At 35.9% G+C, this 19,240-nt stretch overlaps 2 protein-coding genes across 5 annotated transcripts; one reads left to right on the top strand and one right to left on the bottom strand.

Moving 5' to 3' along the window:
- Window positions 1-1,702: 1,702 nt before the first annotated feature.
- Window positions 1,703-11,425, top strand: LOC105782334 (ATP-dependent DNA helicase Q-like 4A). 4 transcript variants are annotated; one of them, XM_012607014.2, is made up of 27 exons: window positions 1,703-1,866; window positions 2,324-2,410; window positions 2,491-2,613; window positions 2,698-2,865; window positions 3,290-3,347; window positions 3,558-3,983; window positions 4,366-4,536; window positions 4,623-4,753; window positions 5,029-5,392; window positions 5,473-5,604; window positions 5,966-6,052; window positions 6,162-6,289; window positions 6,922-7,042; window positions 7,129-7,280; window positions 7,356-7,491; window positions 8,223-8,346; window positions 8,423-8,493; window positions 8,565-8,633; window positions 8,859-8,981; window positions 9,076-9,234; window positions 9,336-9,416; window positions 9,501-9,662; window positions 9,760-9,815; window positions 10,053-10,188; window positions 10,272-10,366; window positions 10,532-10,609; window positions 10,982-11,425. In XM_012607014.2, exons 3-27 carry the CDS (start codon window positions 2,606-2,608, stop codon window positions 11,355-11,357), a joined length of 3,612 nt encoding a protein of 1,203 aa, XP_012462468.1. In that variant the 5' UTR covers window positions 1,703-1,866; window positions 2,324-2,410; window positions 2,491-2,605; the 3' UTR covers window positions 11,358-11,425. The 4 variants fall into 4 exon arrangements, with proteins under 4 accessions (XP_012462468.1, XP_052482627.1, XP_052482626.1 ...); XM_052626667.1 differs by having other exon boundaries at window positions 1,704-2,410; XM_012607015.2 differs by lacking the exon at window positions 2,324-2,410 and having other exon boundaries at window positions 1,705-1,866.
- Window positions 11,426-11,578: 153 nt separating this feature from the next.
- LOC105782336 (uncharacterized) lies at window positions 11,579-17,925 on the bottom strand. The gene is made up of 11 exons (XM_012607019.2): window positions 17,543-17,925; window positions 16,547-16,668; window positions 15,753-16,197; window positions 15,520-15,635; window positions 14,476-15,259; window positions 13,784-14,245; window positions 13,379-13,567; window positions 13,069-13,296; window positions 12,601-12,937; window positions 12,309-12,492; window positions 11,579-12,210 (listed from the first exon to the last, which is right to left on the bottom strand). The coding sequence occupies exons 1-11, from the start codon at window positions 17,723-17,725 to the stop codon at window positions 11,727-11,729; spliced, it is 3,534 nt and encodes a 1,177-aa protein (XP_012462473.1). The 5' UTR covers window positions 17,726-17,925; the 3' UTR covers window positions 11,579-11,726.
- Between the last annotated feature and the right edge of the window lie 1,315 nt (window positions 17,926-19,240).

The raw sequence follows: 19,240 nt of genomic DNA, 5'->3' as shown, positions 1-19,240 counted from the left end.
CAAGTGTTTTATTCGACCTTCTTTGAGTGTCCCCTTAGATCTTCGTCTAATAGGTATCTATAGACTTTAGAATGCTAAGAAAGCCTAAAAATTAGGTTTTTTCGCGTATCTGGGAAGCAAGGTGCTATATCGACACGGGCTGGCACATTCAGCCCATGTGGCTCAAACGGGTGTATGGCCAGGCCGTGTGGATCCTGGAAACAACTCTATTCTTCCAAATTTGGCTCGTTTTTTGCTCATTTCGCTCCTAAATGCTATTCTAAGTATAGAAACATGAATTTAAAGAATTATGAGCATCAAATTCACTAATTTACATCATTAATCATTAATAAATGTATTAAGAATATGATTAAAATATGTTACTTTTACAGCTTATCAGTATTTATTTGTTTAAATTTCGTTTTACTCATAATTTAATATTTTTTATTTAATGTGTTATTATAATTAATTAATTTCAAATCACAAAATTCATGGTTTATTATATGCCTATATTTTAAATCCGTATTTTCCATTGATAAAATTTTTAATATTTACAAAGAAATAGTAATTGAGGTAATTTCAGGGTAATTTACCAATAAAAGCCTTTTTTTTTAAATTTACCGAAATGGGCCAACTATTTAATTATTTACCGGAATGATCCATTTTCCATGAAATCGCCCACGTCAATGCGATGTCGAGGCACGCGCCAGAAATCGCGCCCACGTCAGCTCGACTTGCGACGTGGATTTGAAATGGCGCCTAGAGGACGCGATTTGCTGACGTGGCATGAACAATTTATGTTTTTTAGCTTGAAAAACTTTGAAAGGCCATAACTTTTGGCTCGGTTGTCCGATTGAGACGATTTTTTTATTTCGAATAAATTTTCGAGATCTACGCGCTGAAAAATTGCTTAGAGATGAATAGGGACTAGTTTGTAAAGTATAATTTGTTAGTTACGAGTATAGGGACTAAAGTGTAATTATTTCAAAATTAGCATGAAATTTTTGTATTTAAGAATATTTGAATGTTATGGAAGGATGAAATTGAATTTGAATTGAAAAACGAAGCTTAGATTTGAAAATATGACTATTTAGGTTTTAGGGACTAAATTGAATAAAATGGAAAATTTTAGAGAACTTCTCAAAAGTGGAATGAGCTGACTTATACCTATAACAGGATGATATAAGACAATTTTGTAAAAAAATATCCGGTGTCTACTCCAAATAAATAAGGAAAATAATGATTTGAATGTTTCAAAATTCAATTTTGAACCGAAAAAATCGAAATTTAGGGGCAAAAGGGATCTTTTTCGACGAAAAGTGCAGCAAATCGCCTTCGACTATTTGTCAGCGCGTAGATCTCGAAAAGTTATTCGAAATAAAAAAAATCGTCTCAATCGGACAATCGAGCAACAAGTTATGGCTTTTCAAAGTTTTCCAAGCTTAAAAACATAAACTGTTCATCCACGTCAGCAAATCGCGTCCTCGTAGGTGCGGTTTGTGTCCACGTAAGCAAATCGCGCTGATATGGACGCGATGTCCTGACACGTACCTTGACATCGCGCTGACGTGGACGCGATTTCGCGAAAAATAGCCCATTCCGATAAATAATAAAAAAATCGGCCCATTTCAAAAATTTTTGAAAAAACGGCTTTTATTGGTAAATTACCTAATTTCGTGAAGGAAAAAAACACGGGTAGTAAGTAATTTCATTTTAACAAACAGGACGAATTATCCCGCCACTCCAATGCCGCTCTGTATTTTAAAAGCGCCTTTTCTCTTTCTCTGCAAATTGGAATTTGCAAATTCATTTTTATTTTTATTTTTTTGCTGTGCAGATTGTTCTCTCTCAGATTAAACCCTAAAAGAAATCCGATAGCAAAATAAGGTCAGTTCACTCTTCGATTCAATCAATTCAAATCTAGTTTCACTCACTCTCATTATTTAAGTGCATTTAAACTTATTTTAGCCGGTGTAGCTCTTGAATACATGAAGTTTTTTTTTTGGATTTTATCAGTTAACTCTAACTAGGCGCTACTTGTTTAGCCATTTGTCCTTGTTTTTCTTTTCTTTGGCTTAATTTTTCGGTCTCGCTGTTTACATTTTCTGAATTTGTTTATTTATTTTTTTAATTTGTATTCATTAATGCAATTAACATGCCAGCGATTCGATAAACCTGGGAACATTTTGTTTTATCTTGACTAGTTTGGAGAAGTGATGAGTATTATAACTGAAGCATTTGGCAAATTTGTCACATATGAACTATTACATTCCATTAAATGTGAGCATTTTTCGGGAAAAAGAAAGTTGGGTATTTCTTCTAATGTGTGAAAGCTTGATTTTAGGGCACGGCAGAAGAGTTATTTTCTTTTACTTATTTTTTGAAAAATAGTTTGGATTTCGAAAATAGGGACAAATTCTCCAAGGTGCAGGTATCACTCATTCACTTAAAATTATGTCCCTTTCTGTATGTTTATCAAATTCTAATATATTTCTCTCTTTTATGTTCAAGCTCGCATCAATAAGGTTTAGGGTTTAGGGTTTATTAATGGTGAGGTTTTAGGGCTATGGGTCTTTCATCAAGAAATCAGGATCTATGTTAGTCAGTGACCAGGGGAAAGCATACCATGCCCGAGTATGTCTTTGTTCTATCTATAACGATTATCTATTATTTTTGCATTTCTTGGTTGGCTAATTCTTCATTGTTGTTTACATGCAGTCAAAGCAATTCAGTTGAATCTCAAAAATGTTATGACAAACTTCCCAATGTCAATTGGTTGCAGCATTTCGACGCACATGATAAGTTTGCATGTCAAAAGAAGTTTCTGTGTACAAATTTCCTATTCTCCCTAGAAGGACAAAAACCTCAAGGAACAATGTTTGCACGGTAGGTTACTGTTATATACTTTGATGTTTTTCTTTGAGTAGCACTTTCTAAGTCTTTCTCCCTAATATTTTCCTTATAACATGTCTTATGCTTCGTTGGTTTAGAATTAGTACAACTAAACATTTTATAAAGCAAAATTGGCTGTGGTTACTACTTACTAATGTGGGAATCTACTCTGTAAAGCTTGACATTTGGTTATTAGATGAACAACAGGCTTTCTGGTAATTGCCGCTTTATATCAGAAAAAGAATAATATCATGATGCAGCTATTAATCACAGAATGAATGTTATTATGTGATACCTTCATAAGATTTTTTGATTGTGTTGTATTACATAATTCAAAGCATCCAAGGAATAATTTCTTAGTTTCATTCCATTGACCTACTTATTGATTCTTCTAACAAACCTTTCTCATGTCTTTAAGGTTAACTTCCCGCCAGATTCAGAATTCCCAAATATTTCAGCATACGCAAGTTGAAAAGGTAAACTTGATTGAAATATTAACTAGTGTTTTCACCATAGTTGGTTTTCACGGGAGATATGGCATTTTAAGTTGCTTGTTCTTCTTATTTCCAGATAATTTTCCTTCATATATTAGACTTAGATTCTGTATTCTTAGATATCCCCTGCTTGGATTTTTATTTGTGTTGACATTTTTAAGTCTTGAGCTTTTCTATGGAAATCTCTCCCAGGCTTGGCAGATTCTTTCTAGCCTTCCAGCATCTTGCAGGACCTACTTAAAACCAGGAACAAGTGCTCCAGTTAAGACTTCAACGGATGAGATTTCACATAATCGGAGAGGAAGATCTACCCTTGTAGAGCCATCAGGCATGAAGCGGTCTGAACATATGCTTGTGCATCCAAACAGCAGTGAAACTGATGGCAAGGTCAATGGATTTGGAAGGTGCATGACCAGTTCTTTTCCATCAAATAATGCCAATACCATGGAAAGCGGAAATAATTTACGAGGGAACAGTGGGATTACAACATCGATGTTCAGCCATAGCAATTCTAAAGTTTCTGGCGGATCATTAAAGAATCAAACTTTCCATGGTGTCCAACAGGAGCAGTCTGCAGAGGTTTTGGCTAATGAAATTGATGATGATGACTTACTGAAGGTAATCTGCTTCACCTTGTCTGCTTTGGTGATATTTGAGTTAAAAATTGGGTATGTACATGAAATTGATTTAATTCTACATCTCTCTCCCCCAGTCAAATTCTTTTTTAACTTGCATTTTGCTTTCATTTGAGTGGAGCTGTTGAATCTGGGATTTATTTTGATGCAGTCAATTGGTCATATCAACTGTATCAAGGTCTTCTATTGATTGCTTTAACAGTTGGACCCCTTTCTAGCTATTCTGATGTTATTAATTATGCTGATTTTTTGTATTTATTTGTCCTTTTTCTTTGAACTACTAGTAGATGACTATATCAAACTTGAGTTATTCTTTCAGTTAATTTATACATCAGTGTTAATCTCGGCCTATTATTGGGCTTCAGGATATTGATGTGGATCAGATTGTCTCAGAACATTATCAGTCAACTTGTACACCTCAACCTTCAGTTTCTAAATTTCCGCCTATTACCCCAAGTGTCGATAAAAATGCTTTTGCAGGACAAGAAACTTGTTTGCCTCCTGAATTATGCTCAAACTGCAGTCATGGGTGTAAGGTATACATCGTATCTGCTTTTTCTTTTACTCTGACGTCATTTCATTTTCTCCAAGTTTATATCCCTTATTCTGGAAATTAATGCAGTTAGGACACTGCCCAGAAGCAGCAAGTCATGTACAGGAAATGAAAGACATGTTAATTGCCGTGTCTAATGAATTACTTGACAATGCTACCAACCTGAGTCCCGAGCAGATAGAGAAGCTTCGCCAAGATAGGTTTGTCCTGAAACCTGTTATTATTCCGCACTTCATTTCAAGGGGATTTATTGAAATCAGGTTTGTTGTCAGGCAGCCATATTGAAGAATGATATTCATAGAAGACAGAGAGACAATAAAAGCAGTTAAATTAGGAATAATGGGGATGAAGTGCAATGGATGACACTGGACATTAGTCTATTTTATTTTCTACACATTCAGATCCTTTTCAAACTGATAAGAACCAAAAACTCCTATGTCTGTGCTTCTATTAATATATTGATGTTCATGGTCAGGTTGCTGCTAAATAAGCAAATTCAGCTGCTTGAGAAATATATCTCTGATGTGGAAAGGCAAAAGTCAAATTTTTCGGCATCAACAGCAACTCTCAGCTTCCAATATGGAACACCACAAACAACATCATTACGCCCTAACCTAATTCAGTTTGATACCCAGGTTCATTCCCGTAATGAACCAAATGGGTATGACAATTGGAATTCACCAACAGTTCCTTTCTCTTCTGTAAATAGTTTTGGTGTTCCATCAGGTCCTATTGAAAGAGAACCATACATTCCACAGATTATTGACGTAAATTATATTGAAGGCTCAAATGACCAAAAGTGGAGTAGTAGAGATTTTCCATGGACTAGAAAGCTGGAGGTGTGTGGCTTACTTGTTTACAAGTTTTCATACTCCATATGCATGATCTTTTCTAATGTTTTTTGCCACTTTCTCTTTAGGCAAATAACAAGAAGGTGTTTGGAAACCACTCGTTTCGCCCCAACCAAAGAGAGGTTATTAATGCCACAATGAGTGGGTATGATGTTTTTGTTCTTATGCCTACAGGAGGGGGGAAGAGCCTGACGTATCAGGTAAAGTGGTTTTCTCAAGGTTTGTTTCTGGTTCTTTTGTATTCAGGCAACTACTAGTTTGCTTGCCTCTCTTGGCCTCTTTTGCCATTACAATTTGATGCTATTTTAGTGGTACGGACATGCTTTGTCTATTCTGGTCCACTTTTGTGGAGCTAAATCTTTTTGATGTCTTGCAGCATCTTTTGGAGAAGCATATATTGTTATATGGATTAAACTTTTATTTTATTCTTCATAAGCTTTGATTCTGCTTTAGATCACTGGTAACAAGGGACAAAAGTTTTCTTGTTTAGGCTTTGGTTGATGCCTGCATGATACTCCATAAGGATGGACTTTAAGCATGTTGTTTGTTCTTCTATTTCAGCTGCCTGCTCTTATCTGTCCAGGAATAACATTGGTGATTTCTCCCCTAGTTTCACTCATCCAAGATCAAATAATGCATTTGTTACAGGTAATATGTTTTATACATGTCTTGATATAGTCTATCTTTTTTCTGGATGGCTGGTAAGCTGCATTAATTGATGAATGTACTTTCTTTACCCTTTTTGACTGTATGATAGGCAAATATACCTGCTGCTTACTTGAGTGCCAATATGGATTGGAGTGAACAACAGGAGATCCTTAGAGAGCTTACTTCTGATTATTGTAAATACAAGTTGTTATACGTTACACCAGAGAAAGTGGCTAGGTGAGTGTCATGTGATTCTTTTATATTATTGCATATGGTGTTTACAGATATCTGAGGTGATTACTTGGGCTGCATCACTTGCCTCTATTACTTTGAAAGAATAGAGTTCACGCAAGAAATCAAGAAGTTCAATGATGACTTTATAGAGTTACTTAAAGAACAAAGCCTTTATTTCTTCTAACTGTAAATGTGTTACATTTTACCATACTAAAAGCGACATCTAGTATTGGTTGGTAGTTTAAAACTAAAATTTTCATAGAACATAACATGAAGGTTATCAACAAGGAAATTGTTTTGAATAGCTTTTATAGACAAAATATTGCTACTTAACCTTTTAACTTTTGCTTGGTTCTTTTTGAAAGCATTGGATATTCCTTTTCTACCATTTGTCTTTCCTTGGAAAGAGCCCATTCTTTCTCTGCCTTAAACATCCTCTCTGTAATTTTAGAAAAATTTCCCTTTACAACCTTCCACAATGTGTTTCTGGTGGGTAATTTTAACTATTATTGTAATATTATTCCCAAGTGTACTAATACAGATAGGAAAAATCAGCAGCATACACTTGGGTTTTTGTTTTCTTTTTTCTTTTTATGTAGGCTTAGTTGCTTGTATAACCTCTATCTTGATTACAGGAGTGATGTCCTCTTGCGGCATCTGAACATTCTAAATTCACGTGACTTGCTTGCAAGGATTGTGATTGATGAAGCTCATTGTGTGAGTCAGTGGGGGCATGACTTTAGACCGGATTATCAGGTTGTAAACCTCTGAAATTTCTATACTGTTGGCCGTATTCATATAATTTTTTGTTTGACGTTACGCTGGTCCATAAATTTGTCCAGGGCCTTGGTATATTGAAACAGAAGTTTCCAAAGACTCCAGTTTTAGCTTTAACTGCTACTGCAACAGCCAGTGTAAAAGAAGATGTTGTGCAAGCTCTTGGTCTCATTAACTGCATCATATTCAGGCAAAGTTTTAATCGCCCAAATTTATGGTAAGTATTGAATCAAGATTGGGTTGTAACTGAATGTTTTTATATATCAAATCATCTCTGATTTCATGATCACAGGTATTCTGTTATCCCCAAAACCAAGAAATGTGTGGAAGATATCGATAAGTTCATCAAAGAAAACCATTTTGATGAATGTGGAATTATTTATTGTCTTTCTAGAATGGATTGTGAAAAAGTTGCGGAGAAGTTGCAGGTTTGTCTTTCTGGTTTATTTTCTTTTTTTAATTTCCTTGTTCGAAACAAGCTGTTTGTACTCTTTGAAAGCACACAACTATGATTTCTTTTGGGGTGCAAACAAGGTACTTAGCCTCCAACTTAGGACCTCTAACCCAAATCTAACCTTACACTTACTATTTAAGTTAAGCCTAAGTGGCACACTGTAAATTAGTTGAAAGGTGTTTAAGTCTAGAGGTACAAGGAAGCACGTTTATGGCTTAACATGCTTCTCTTGACCTTTCTTGAAATCTTATTTGCGGTTTTCCTTTTGTTTTTCAATGATGGTTAATGTGATCATGAAACCTTTTTATGATGGTGGCATATAACGAAAATGGAAAAAGATTGTAAACAATTTCTGTATTCAAGCTGAGGAAACTAGTTCGAATGCAGATAAGTATTGAAGTTGTATTTATGCCTTTTGGTTGTAACTCTTCCATTTTATCACATTAGAGTTGTATTGTCGATGTCCAAGTACTGAAGAAAATTTATCAGCTCAATGTTTTGCCCATCTGCTAGCAAAAAGACTGCTTTTTGCACTAGGAATTTTTTTAATTAAGTAGATGGGTAGAATATTATATCTGCCTAATCCTTAAACTTCATACTCTAAACGAATCCGGTTAACTGAAGAATTGGATTTTATGAGAAATCAAATCAATTATCCTCTTTCATCTAATTCATCCATGCCTATAATGGTGCATCTGTCTTTAGGAATATGGGCATAAGGCAGCATTTTACCATGGTAATATGGATCCTGCACAACGTGCCTTTATTCAGAAGCAGTGGAGCAAAGATGAAATCAACATAATTTGTGCTACAGTGGCATTTGGAATGGGTATCATTCCCCTTTTTTTTTCTTTTCGGTTGTTTCATTCATGGAAAACAACCATGCATTAACACTTCTTTTTCAGGTATCAACAAACCAGATGTTCGCTTTGTCATTCATCATTCTCTTCCAAAATCAATTGAAGGTTACCATCAGGTAATCATTGAGATTAAACATCATGCAGTCTGAAAATTCTGCATGCTTAATATGTTTTTGCCATGTTTTAGGAGTGTGGTCGTGCTGGTCGAGATGGTCAACGCTCATCTTGCTTATTGTATTATAGCTACAGCGATTATGTAAGTTGCTCCACTTCATGTAATGCATATTTGGGATTTTTGTTAATTATTAAATCCTTAGGAAATGAGTTCATCCACCTTCTGATTATGCTCAACAAACTTAAAGTGACTAGTGATATCTGTTCTTTTCCTGTCTTTTTTCACATATTAACGTCTTGGATAAATCAAGTGAAGTGGTAGTGGTATTTCTTTTCTGCCTACTTATACATATTGACTCTTTTGAAGATACGAGTCAAGCATATGATTAGTCAAGGAGCTGCAGAGCAAAGCCCCTTGATTACTGGACATAGTCGCTTTAATAATTCAGGGAGGATATTGGAAACAAATACTGAAAATCTCCTACGCATGGTATTGATATAAACTCCTGGTGTATTTGCCCTTGATTTTATTATTGTTATTATAATATTTCAATTTATCTTAAATTATGATCTTAATGTTTCAGGTCAGTTATTGTGAAAATGATGTTGATTGCAGACGTCTTTTACAGCTTCTTCATTTTGGAGAAAAATTCGATTCCACACACTGCCAAAAAACTTGTGATAATTGTTGCAAGACTAGTTGTTCTGTTGATAAGGATGTCACAAATATAGCAAAACAACTGGTTAGAAGGAATTTTGCATCTCTGTTGCTTTCTTTTCCCCGTCTTTATTGGGTATATGAACCTATGATTTCAATTTGCTTATATCACCCTTGCATTGCTAGGTTGAACTTGTAAAATTAACAGGCCAGCAGTTTTCATCATCGCATATTTTAGAAGTCTACAGAGGTTCCTTAAGCCAATTTGTGAGTCCTAAACACATTGTTTGGCTGTAGTTTATTCCATTACCTTCTCTAATTACAATCTTTTTGGGGTAATGCTGAAACTAGGTCAAAAAACATAGACATGAGACTTTGAGCCTGCACGGTGTGGGAAAACATCTAGCCAAAGGTGAAGCTTCCCGCATAATACATCATCTCGTTGTTGAGGAGTACCTTTTGGAAGACGTTAAAAAGAGTGATATTTATGGATCTGTGTCATCAGTGCTGAAGGTATCCCCCAATACCTACCTCTCACAATGCTCACTTGGCTGAATTGGTTCTTTTAAAACAGAGCGAGTACATAATTGCTACTTTGATTTGTTTCCAGGTGAATGAATCCAAGGTTAAAAATCTCTTCTCTGGCAGGCAGGCAATCATAATAAGGTTCAGTGTTTCTTTTTGCTGTTTGTATTATCATAACTTGTAGCAATCAGTAGAATGAAGTATGTATGCTAATTATAAAGTTCTTGATTGAGTTAATGCTATCAGTCAAGTTATATCAACTCTGTTGAAGAATTGATACACACACATATATATCATTATATTCGAATCTTTGTTGCTCGAAGTTTGCTTTAAGAATACTGCAATGAAATCTTCCTGACATCTGATAATACATTGTAGATTCCCTAGCACTGTAAAAGTAGGTAAACTGAGCAAACCAGAAGTGACTCCAGCAAAAGGCTCATTGACCACATCAGGGAAGCTAAGTCCTCCAAGAGTTGACACTCCGGCCCAATTTCAGTCCATAGTTGACTTGGTACATTTCTTTGATGCCTTCCTGCTCATATACTAGACATGATTCTGGTTTTCTTGATAACTTATTATATGTTTTTACAACAGAATCTGTCTGCAAAACTGTATTCTGCTTTGCGAATGCTTCGAACCATTCTCGTTAAAGAAGCTGGTGAAGGGGTCATGGCATACCACATTTTTGGGTAATCTCTCAATATTCTGCCACTCATCGCTTACGTTTCCATTTCACACTATTTTGTCTCAGTGAAACTGGGATACAAGGAGAGGAAAAAGGTCATTAGAAATTCTAGTTTTATGCTATCTTTATTGTTTCTTTTAAGCTTATATGTTTTTTCCTCTTCACCTAGAAATGCTACCCTACAGCACATAAGCAAAAGGGTTCCAAGAACAAAGGAAGAACTCCTCGAGATCAATGGCATTGGGAAGTAAGTTCTGAAATTCAGATATTGTAGATATTTGACTTGCTTTTTGCAGATATTTGGATTCGGATAATCCAATTATTGTCTGTAATGGGTCCAGAGAGGATGCAAAATAAACCTTCGAATATCCATTATTTGAATTGGATATTTGAATCGACTTTATTTTTGCATTTGGATTCAGATATCTGAATCAATTTATTCACCTTGCCAATATTTTTATTTGATTCAGGTATCTAGTAGATATTTTAATTTATTCGGATTCACGGATTCAAACATTATAAAATTACTTATATTTGACGTATTGCCATCCTTGAAAATAGTTTCTATTATAATTTTTGCTCGTATATGATAACAAAAATGTTTTTAATCAAAATACAGGGCTAAGATACTCAAATACGGAGATCGGTTGTTGGAAACCATTGAAGCTACCATCAAGGAACACTACAAAACAGACAAAATCAATAGTGGCAGCAGCAATGACAGTAATGATTCTGCAAAGAGGAGAAGAAACACAAACGCAAACATAGATAACGATGACGACTTCAGTAGAAGCACTGGTCGGTCCAAGAGAAGGACAGTGGAAAGGCAGGACAAAGATGGTAACGGTGATAATAATCATCAATACCCTGCTGATGAGAATGACCTGGATTTTGATGACCTTGATTATGTATATGACGTTGAATCGAAAGAGAACCGCCCGCAGGTAGAGGTCAATATAAATGGAAGGATGCTACCTTCTTGGCCTAGAACATGAAACATGTGTAACATCTCAACCAACTTTGGTTTAATTTTGCTAATAGAATTTAAACTTTTTACACTAAACCTACATTTCTAGTAACAATTTTTGTGAAATGGCCGAGGAATTACATGAGCTGCTTCAAATAATATTCGAATGATTGTAATTAAGATCAAATCAATATAATAAAATTTAGTATAATTAGAAATGTTATAATATTTATAATTAAAAAAAAGTCATATATAAAGCGATTTTTTAAGCACGTTTTATTAAAACACAGGATACGCTACAGTTAAGTGCAGGGTTTTAGTTTGTACACACTTATATTTACAGGTGTGTATTGTATTTATGTTTCTTCTTATTCCTTCCACAAATCTACAAATACAATCACATATCGCCAATCAAGGTTATATACCAAGGCCCATGGACGTTGACAGAAACTGTAGCTGCAACCACCAACACCTCCGCCGCTTTCACCACCCTTTCAGTCAGTAAACCACTGCCTGTCCCAGCCCCGACTTGCCGGAGGGCAATTTCCGCCAACTTTCTACCGTAGACACCACTCCCCCCAAACACAACCCCTCTAAAAGCTAAATAAACAGCACGCCATACCTTTTCAAACACCACATCCCCAGCTTGCAAGCTCTTTGCTAGCATCCTCCCCATCATAACTTTCCACATTTGAACCTTATCCTCGTCTGTTACTCTTGAGAACCCACTGATTACTTCAACAATCCCTTCAATTCCGACATCTTCAACACGGTCTAAGAGCTCCAAGAGCCGCTCGGTGCAAATCAATATTATGCTTTCCATGTCAGTAGGGCTAGCTACAACTTGCTCGCTCGAGAAAATTTGCCGACAAATAAGAATGCTGCATGTAAATGATCAGATATTTAGATCAGATCCTTTGTTCACTGTCAGAAGGCTACAAAATATTTTTTTTTTGCAAGAAATCAATCATCCGAATACCTCGTGGATATTACAATTATCTTCTGAATCTCAGCTTGAACACCCCTCAATCTGGCGAGGTTAAGAGTAAAGGTTTCCGGCAGAGAACCCGAAGTTAGACCAGAAACTCCACTTACTAACTTCAGCAAACCAAGCCTCACCACCATATCAACTTGATCTCCCTTGCATTCTGGTTGTTCATGATCTGACCAAAAAACATATGACTCATCAGTATGTTAAAATGGTTGCACATGTCAGTCGGCTTACACTTAGGACTTAGATTCAAACAACTTGAACAGTTTCATATCCAAACCTGTAACTTTAGAAGGGTTTACAAATTTCATTTGGCTTGCATTTGCTGAATTGTAGCTTCCACCAGTTTTAAGCGTGATGGGAGTATGAACATCCCGAGAAGAACTATCCAGGGCCTTCAAAGTTGACACAGAATTTTGGTGTTCTCCCCATTCTTGATCTTTACAGTTCCAAGCAGACGAAAGCCACCGCATTGTCAATGGTAAAGAAGACCCAGCATTGGAAGGAGACCCATAACGGTTCTGAAATGCTTTCCGAAGGTAATCCAAACCTGCAGGTCCCTTCAGCAATGGCTCCATCATCCTTATACGAGCTTTGCTGATCTCTTGCTTAAGATCCTGTCAAGGAAATGCATATTATGCACCAGTAGAAAACAAAGAACTTCCTCTTTCCCAACTTTAACACCTTCAAAACTGGTGATGCATGAATTCATTCTATCAAGAAGAAAAGAAATGGACATAAAAGATACCTGAATCTGCTCAAGGACAAAACGTAGACCCTTTATCATTGCAAGGGCAGGAGAATGATCCGGCTTCTCCTTGGCTTCACATATCTCAGTTAACTCTTTCAATAACCTCTGGTTAGCAGCTTTCATTTCATCATCATTGGCTGGAGAGGAGAGCTTCTGCAAAGTGGTCAATGCAAACCCCATAATCCTTCCAAGATAGTCAATGTCCAGGTTGCCTGACTTCAGCACCTTTGAAAAGGGGGAAAAGTAAAATAATTAGGACTGCATAGATGGAATTCTAAAACGGAAATGATAAAGGCAGGATAGAAACCTGGGAGAGAATTTCTAGATCAATAGCATCGATTATTTCTTCTCTCCAACTCTTAGGAGCCATTTCACAAATTTCATCCCTGACTTCCTTCACAAGCTCAAGAACTCTGTCATAATTGGGCTTATCCTGACTCATAGATTCCATGATCCCGTCCCAGAAAGCCTTCTCCATTGTTTCTCTTATCTTTGCCTGCAGAAGATGAAGAACTTACGATAATAAGTATCAAGCATGGCAGACAAGAAAATGATCAATTCTAAGATAAGTTCCTTTATTTGAATATTTCATAAAATCCCATCAAACTAACCATAACAGTTATAAAGCTTGCAAAAGTGTCAAAAACTCTGATGATGATTCTGAGTGTCTGCTTCAAGTACAAATAACAATAATAAGAAGAAATGCACAAACCTTTATGCCATTTTGATCTTCCTCGATGCCACTGATGCTATCAACAAAACCACGCTTTTCATGAAGAAATTCATTTACAATCAATTCATTCTCAGAGACTGGCTGCTTTTCAATAGAAGATGCTAACTGAGTGTTTAAATGGCTGCTGCTAGTCACAGAGGAAACAGAATTCTTGGATGAGGATGTGCTATCTTCATCGTCCTTAAACAGAGAGCGGACAACACGGTTTGGCATCTGAGCCAGATCAGTTCCATTATCAGTTCTAGCAGTCAAAGAACTAGGAGAACCATCTGTGCTTGAAGATAGGGAGGGCGTAATTGGTGATCCCGTTTGGCTGCCACCTTCCTCTGATTGAAAAAATTTAGTCCGTGTTTCAGATAGTGCACATTCCATTCGTTCAATTCCAGCATCTCCACACAAATGTTGCACTTTCTCCCTTAAAAGTTTTTGATCTTCCATAACCTGTGTTTAAAAAAATTCAATGAGGATTCTCTGCAGTGTAATCTAAGACCAAGGCAGTCACTTTGGTTATAACTTAAACTTTGAACCAAACATAAATTAGTTAATACTAATTAAAAAGTTTGAAAAACTTCTGCATCATTAAGTGTCGTCAAACTGATCAGAGTGTATTTATAAATTTGCATTGATATTCACTGGTATCAGAAAAAAGATCAATAGTGAGATAGTAAGACCTGTCTTTGAATAGCCTTCATATCATGAGTAAGAGCAGTCTTATCTCCTTCTGGAGTCAACTTGCACTTTTGTATCATTGAGAGCTCAAGCTGGCAAGCAGCTCTTACCAAGTCCTCTTCCAATGACCGAGCATCCTTAACCTTCCACACCATGAAAGAACTAAGGTAGGAGCACCATGCTTTATCAAATGCTGCGAGCTGTGACCTAAATGTCAAAGGTTTACTTAATGTAGAGTCAGACTCCTCATCCGGACTCTGTATTGGACCCTCTAAAATGATCTTTACCAACAATTCAAACTCTCGAACAAATGCTTCTGCAGACTTGGCCAAAGCAATCTCTCGCTCTCCTTGACCACTTAAAACAGCCTCAGGGTGGCCCAATATCATGTATGCACAAAGAAATACTCTGACAGGATACCTTGATACTGTAGTAAGACTTTTGGCAGCCTCCTTTCCTGACACAACTCTCTTAGTCTCTCTGCTTCTCATTGAGGTCCTGGGAGTGGTCCTCCTCTTCGGAGTAGCAACTCTTTTGAGAAGATGGTCAATGTTATCCAAACTGGACAGATGATCAGTAGCACCAACTGCTCGTGCGGCCTTAATGCGGCTCTCAATTCGATCGAGCAAAGCTTTCACAGTTTGAAGGGTAGTAACTGATTCAATCAGAAGAGCAAGTTGTTCAAATGGCATTCGCTTAACAGAATTCTCATTGATTTTCAAGGAATCAAAGGCTTTTGCCAAGTTTAAAGTAGTTTTTCTCTGCCTAATGAACCACCTCCAGCACCTGAAGAATACAAAAGTATTAGATACTAGAATATTAGTAGTTTTAACCTTTTAGGTATTGACCCAAATTGATGCATGAAATCTTTTGACAAAAAAGATTTTGTAATAATTCCTAATAAGGATTCTCTACTGCTGCAAAAGATATTTTTCAAAAGACCCTCTGAAAATTGCAACAATAGATAATAAACTGTACCGAGCACATACAGTCCACGAAACAAATACATCTCTCAAATGATCAACTAGGAAATGCTGTTATTATACCTTGCTAATTTTCTAGAAAGCAGTTCAGCTTGCTTGTACATCCTGGTATAGTTCTCTTGAACAGATTTATGTGATCTTCCTCTCTGCCTCAAGTACTCTGCTCTCTGTCTCTTTGCCTAATTTTCAATTATTAATAAGAGAGACGAAATCTATGCAATAAAATATTAAGAAGAAACAAAGACACATTTGCACTTGGGAGAACCATACAATACAAAGTAATGGAAAATGCATACCCTTTGCAGTCTGTCTTCTAACTGGTCTTTCATTGTCCTCCTCTCAATCTCACGCTGATGAGAGATTGACATAGCAACTCTCTTAACTTGCGAAATCCTAGCACAAGCTTTCTTCTTCTCTGCTTCAAGCAGCCCCAGTCGCTTTTTCTCAGCAGCAGCACGCTTTTGATGAATAGCAGCACGCACAAGCTCCTTATATTTATTTTCTCTAGCCATCCTTCGTAACAATGATTGTGATGATCTCTCTCTTAGGGTTGCCCTCCGCTGGCTGTAAGCCTCAAAGATAAGCATTCTATTAGCCTCTGCCTGTTGAACCCGTGATTGAACTTTCGTGCCAAGCTTCTCACGTTCCTTCTCAAAACGCATTTCTACCCCAGTTTTTGCTGCTTGCCGCAATTCATCTAACTTCGCTAGGCGCATCTGAGCCTTAGCCAAAATGCTCAACCTGTTAATTAACCAGCCTGTGAGCTTTCAACGTACAAAATTTACCGCCAACACAGAACTAGAATTTGTTATATCCTTTGAAAGATGTACCAGATAACTTCCATGCTGTCAAAATCCATATAGAACATAACAGCAGTACAAACAAATCACACACGAAAATATTTTGGAAACAGCATAATGAACACAGCAAGCTTTGAATAGATAGTTAAAGGATGCTATAAAAAGTGTAAAGAATGATAACGAAACAACTTATAAGAATAAATAATTTAAGATGCTGCAAAAAGTATAAAGAATGAGAATGAAACAACTTATAATCATCAAAGGCAGTACAACACTAGATTTGGCTGTACCTTTTCTGCTCGGCAGCTTGGAGCTTCGCTTCAAGGCGCTGACCAAGATCTTCCTCATTTGAGGACCTGGAGGGGCTTCTTGGCTTTGACCTTGCCTTGCTTGACAGGCTTTCATAGAATTGCTACAATCAAACAGCAACCACAGCAAAAAATAAGTAAAGAGACTACAGAAAACAAATGTTCCAGTTCTAGTTAATTTGCCGCACATTTCAGTAGACATGCAGTAAATTGAACAGTTCACAGTAAGTGTAAAATAATGGAACCTAAACTACAGTTGGTTAGCGAGTAAACAAATTATTCAAAAACAAACATGGAAATTTGAGCTTTGCAAGAGAAACGAGAGAAGTCTGTACGTGAAATTTAGTACCAAAAAGTGCAAAAAGAATTCAGGCAGGAACAACCCACCCCACCCGTTTACCTAACACAAAGAAGCAAACTTCAGAACAAAGATTTTATGTACGGAAGTGTTTTCATAATATGAAATCTTCTAGATGTCATTTAACAAAATGGAATCGTAAATTCTATATTACCCACATAATTAAAACAACCACCGCCAAAACAAATATGAAAAATAGATTAGGAAATATAGCAGAATTATATTTCGGTTAATTTGTTCTTTATATCTAAAAAAATGACTCAATCTAAACCACCACCAAGCTAGCTGGATTCGTAGTCATATCTCTTCTAGAACCGTATGGAATTAACTTTGAAAATCATCATCAAATTCTCGGTCCTTCTTAACACCCCCCCCAAAAAAAAAAAATCAGTATTGATCTCGACCGAACCAATTACTTGTTTCAGTTTATCGCCCAAGTAGCTCATAAAATAATTATTTATAAATTAAAGATTCTTCAAAAATCCTCTCCGTTACTACTGTTTCCTCTTTAATTGCTCACCAACTACGCAAAAAAAATATTTCAAAAAATAAAATAAAATCAATTAGAACGGAAATCTTTAATTCAAAAAATAAAAAAGAAAAAAAAACTCTTGGCTTACCTGCCTACGAAGATCCGCATGTCGAAGCTTGGCTTCGATTTCTTCTACAGTGGAAGGACTCTTACACTCGGCAAGAAGCCTCTTCCGAATCCTCCTCGGCACACGCGAAGACGACGGCGTCTCACTCGCCGGAAATTCCAAAGCCACCGCTCTCCCACTCTCCGGCGTCTCCATCATCATCATATACACCAAATTTACACACACAAAACGTATCTATACAATTCCACAATCACGATTATCCTAAAAATTTACAATCGGGCGTAGAAAATTTCTTATTGATTATAAGAAATTACAGTGTTTTTTTTTTTTCCTTTTTCTTTTTCTTGTTGTTCTGGAAGTTTTGTTTGAAAGCTTTTAAAGAAAAAGAGCGTTTCGGGTTTTTTTTTTAAATTACTTTTTTAAATGTTTTAATTCTTAGTTTTAAATTTTGTGGGAAATGTTTTTGTCAAAATAAAAGCGTGTTGGAATTGTGTGTGGTCGTCTAATCGGGAAATTACTTATCCTGATTGTACGGATGTTAGCCACGTCAGATCATGACTCTAACGGCTCTTTATTATATTTTACTTTACCTTTCGAAATGACGCTATTGCCCTTTCTTTCGCATTTTTCTACTTTCTCCAAGAAGGTCGGTTTGGACGTTTGGTTTAAGTGAAATAAATTAAAGAAATACTTTAGAAAAAAATTACGTCACACCTAAGGTAAGAGTGAACAAAAGAGAAATATAAAATATATTTTTAGAAAAATATAAAAATTGAAATAGTAAAATTAAAACACTAAAATGGTAGTTTTTTTTTGTTTAAATCTTATCGAGTATCGAGCATATTTTTCTAGATTTTACATAAAATGTAAAATAATAATAAAATTTTATAGTTATATTTGTTATTATATAAAATAAATGGGTTTTCGGAAATTCTTAACCAAATTAATACCCGATTGATAAGTTTCAGCTTAATTTATCCTTTAAAATAGTATAATTACTAGAGTTGAGATTTCATACGTGGGGTTGATTTTAGTTAAAATTAATTTTGATTTTTTCGTTTTGGACTAGTTTTGGATTAAGATAGTTTTGATTTTAGTCAATTTCAGATTTTAGATAGTTTAATTATTTCGGGTTTAAGTTTGATGGTTGGGACATAGTAGGTTTTAATTGGATTTTTTTTTGAATAATATGACTGAGCTATTATAAATAAAGAGTCAAACCAATAAAATGCCCAAGAAGTTTGGGCTTAGTTCCTACTGTCAGCAAACATAAAACAAAAAATGGGCTACAAAGTTTGCCTCATGGAAACTGACCCTAAAAAGCAAATCGGAAGATGAAAAATCAAGAACAGTAATTAATACCCAGTCAAATTTAACAGCTGAACGTAATTAAAACCCCATCTTTTCATCTTTGAATTGTCACAATTATTCAGAGGATAATGATTATCAAAAGATTTTCTTCATCATTATCATTTTCAAATCTCTTTCTTTTAGAAAACTCTTTAGTCTGGGTTCCTTGCCCATTCCTCCTGCAGACATCCTTTATTGCAGATCAGCTCATTTCCAACCAGGTTCCTCTCTTCCCCTTTTGTTAATGATTCTTTCGCTAGTTTATGGGCTTGATAATTTTCTGATTTTTGAATAAACTGGAAAATAATTTCTTGAAATCGAGAACTATGACTCTGAATATCTTTGATAACCGCTCCAATAATCGACTTA

This window comes from Gossypium raimondii, chromosome 13, assembly GCF_025698545.1.
Source record: "Gossypium raimondii isolate GPD5lz chromosome 13, ASM2569854v1, whole genome shotgun sequence".
NCBI lineage: Eukaryota > Viridiplantae > Streptophyta > Magnoliopsida > Malvales > Malvaceae > Gossypium > Gossypium raimondii.
Note: the sequence above shows the minus strand (reverse complement) of the source record. Positions and strands in the feature narration are given on the sequence as shown.

Bases quoted from the DNA above. Each gene is read 5' to 3' on its own strand.
- LOC105782334 (XM_012607014.2), top strand. The intron at 5,393-5,472 runs GTGTGTGGCTTA...CTTTCTCTTTAG, and splicing joins CATGGACTAGAAAGCTGGAG to GCAAATAACAAGAAGGTGTT. The intron at 10,189-10,271 runs GTACATTTCTTT...TTTTTACAACAG, and splicing joins TTCAGTCCATAGTTGACTTG to AATCTGTCTGCAAAACTGTA.
- LOC105782336 (XM_012607019.2), bottom strand. From the start codon at position 17,725: ATGATGATGATGGAGACGCCGGAGAGTGGGAGAGCGGTGGCTTTGGAA. The intron at 15,636-15,752 runs GTATGCATTTTC...ATTGAAAATTAG, and splicing joins TAGAAGACAGACTGCAAAGG to GCAAAGAGACAGAGAGCAGA. The intron at 12,938-13,068 runs GTATCTTTTATG...TTTCCTTGACAG, and splicing joins TTGTCCTTGAGCAGATTCAG to GATCTTAAGCAAGAGATCAG.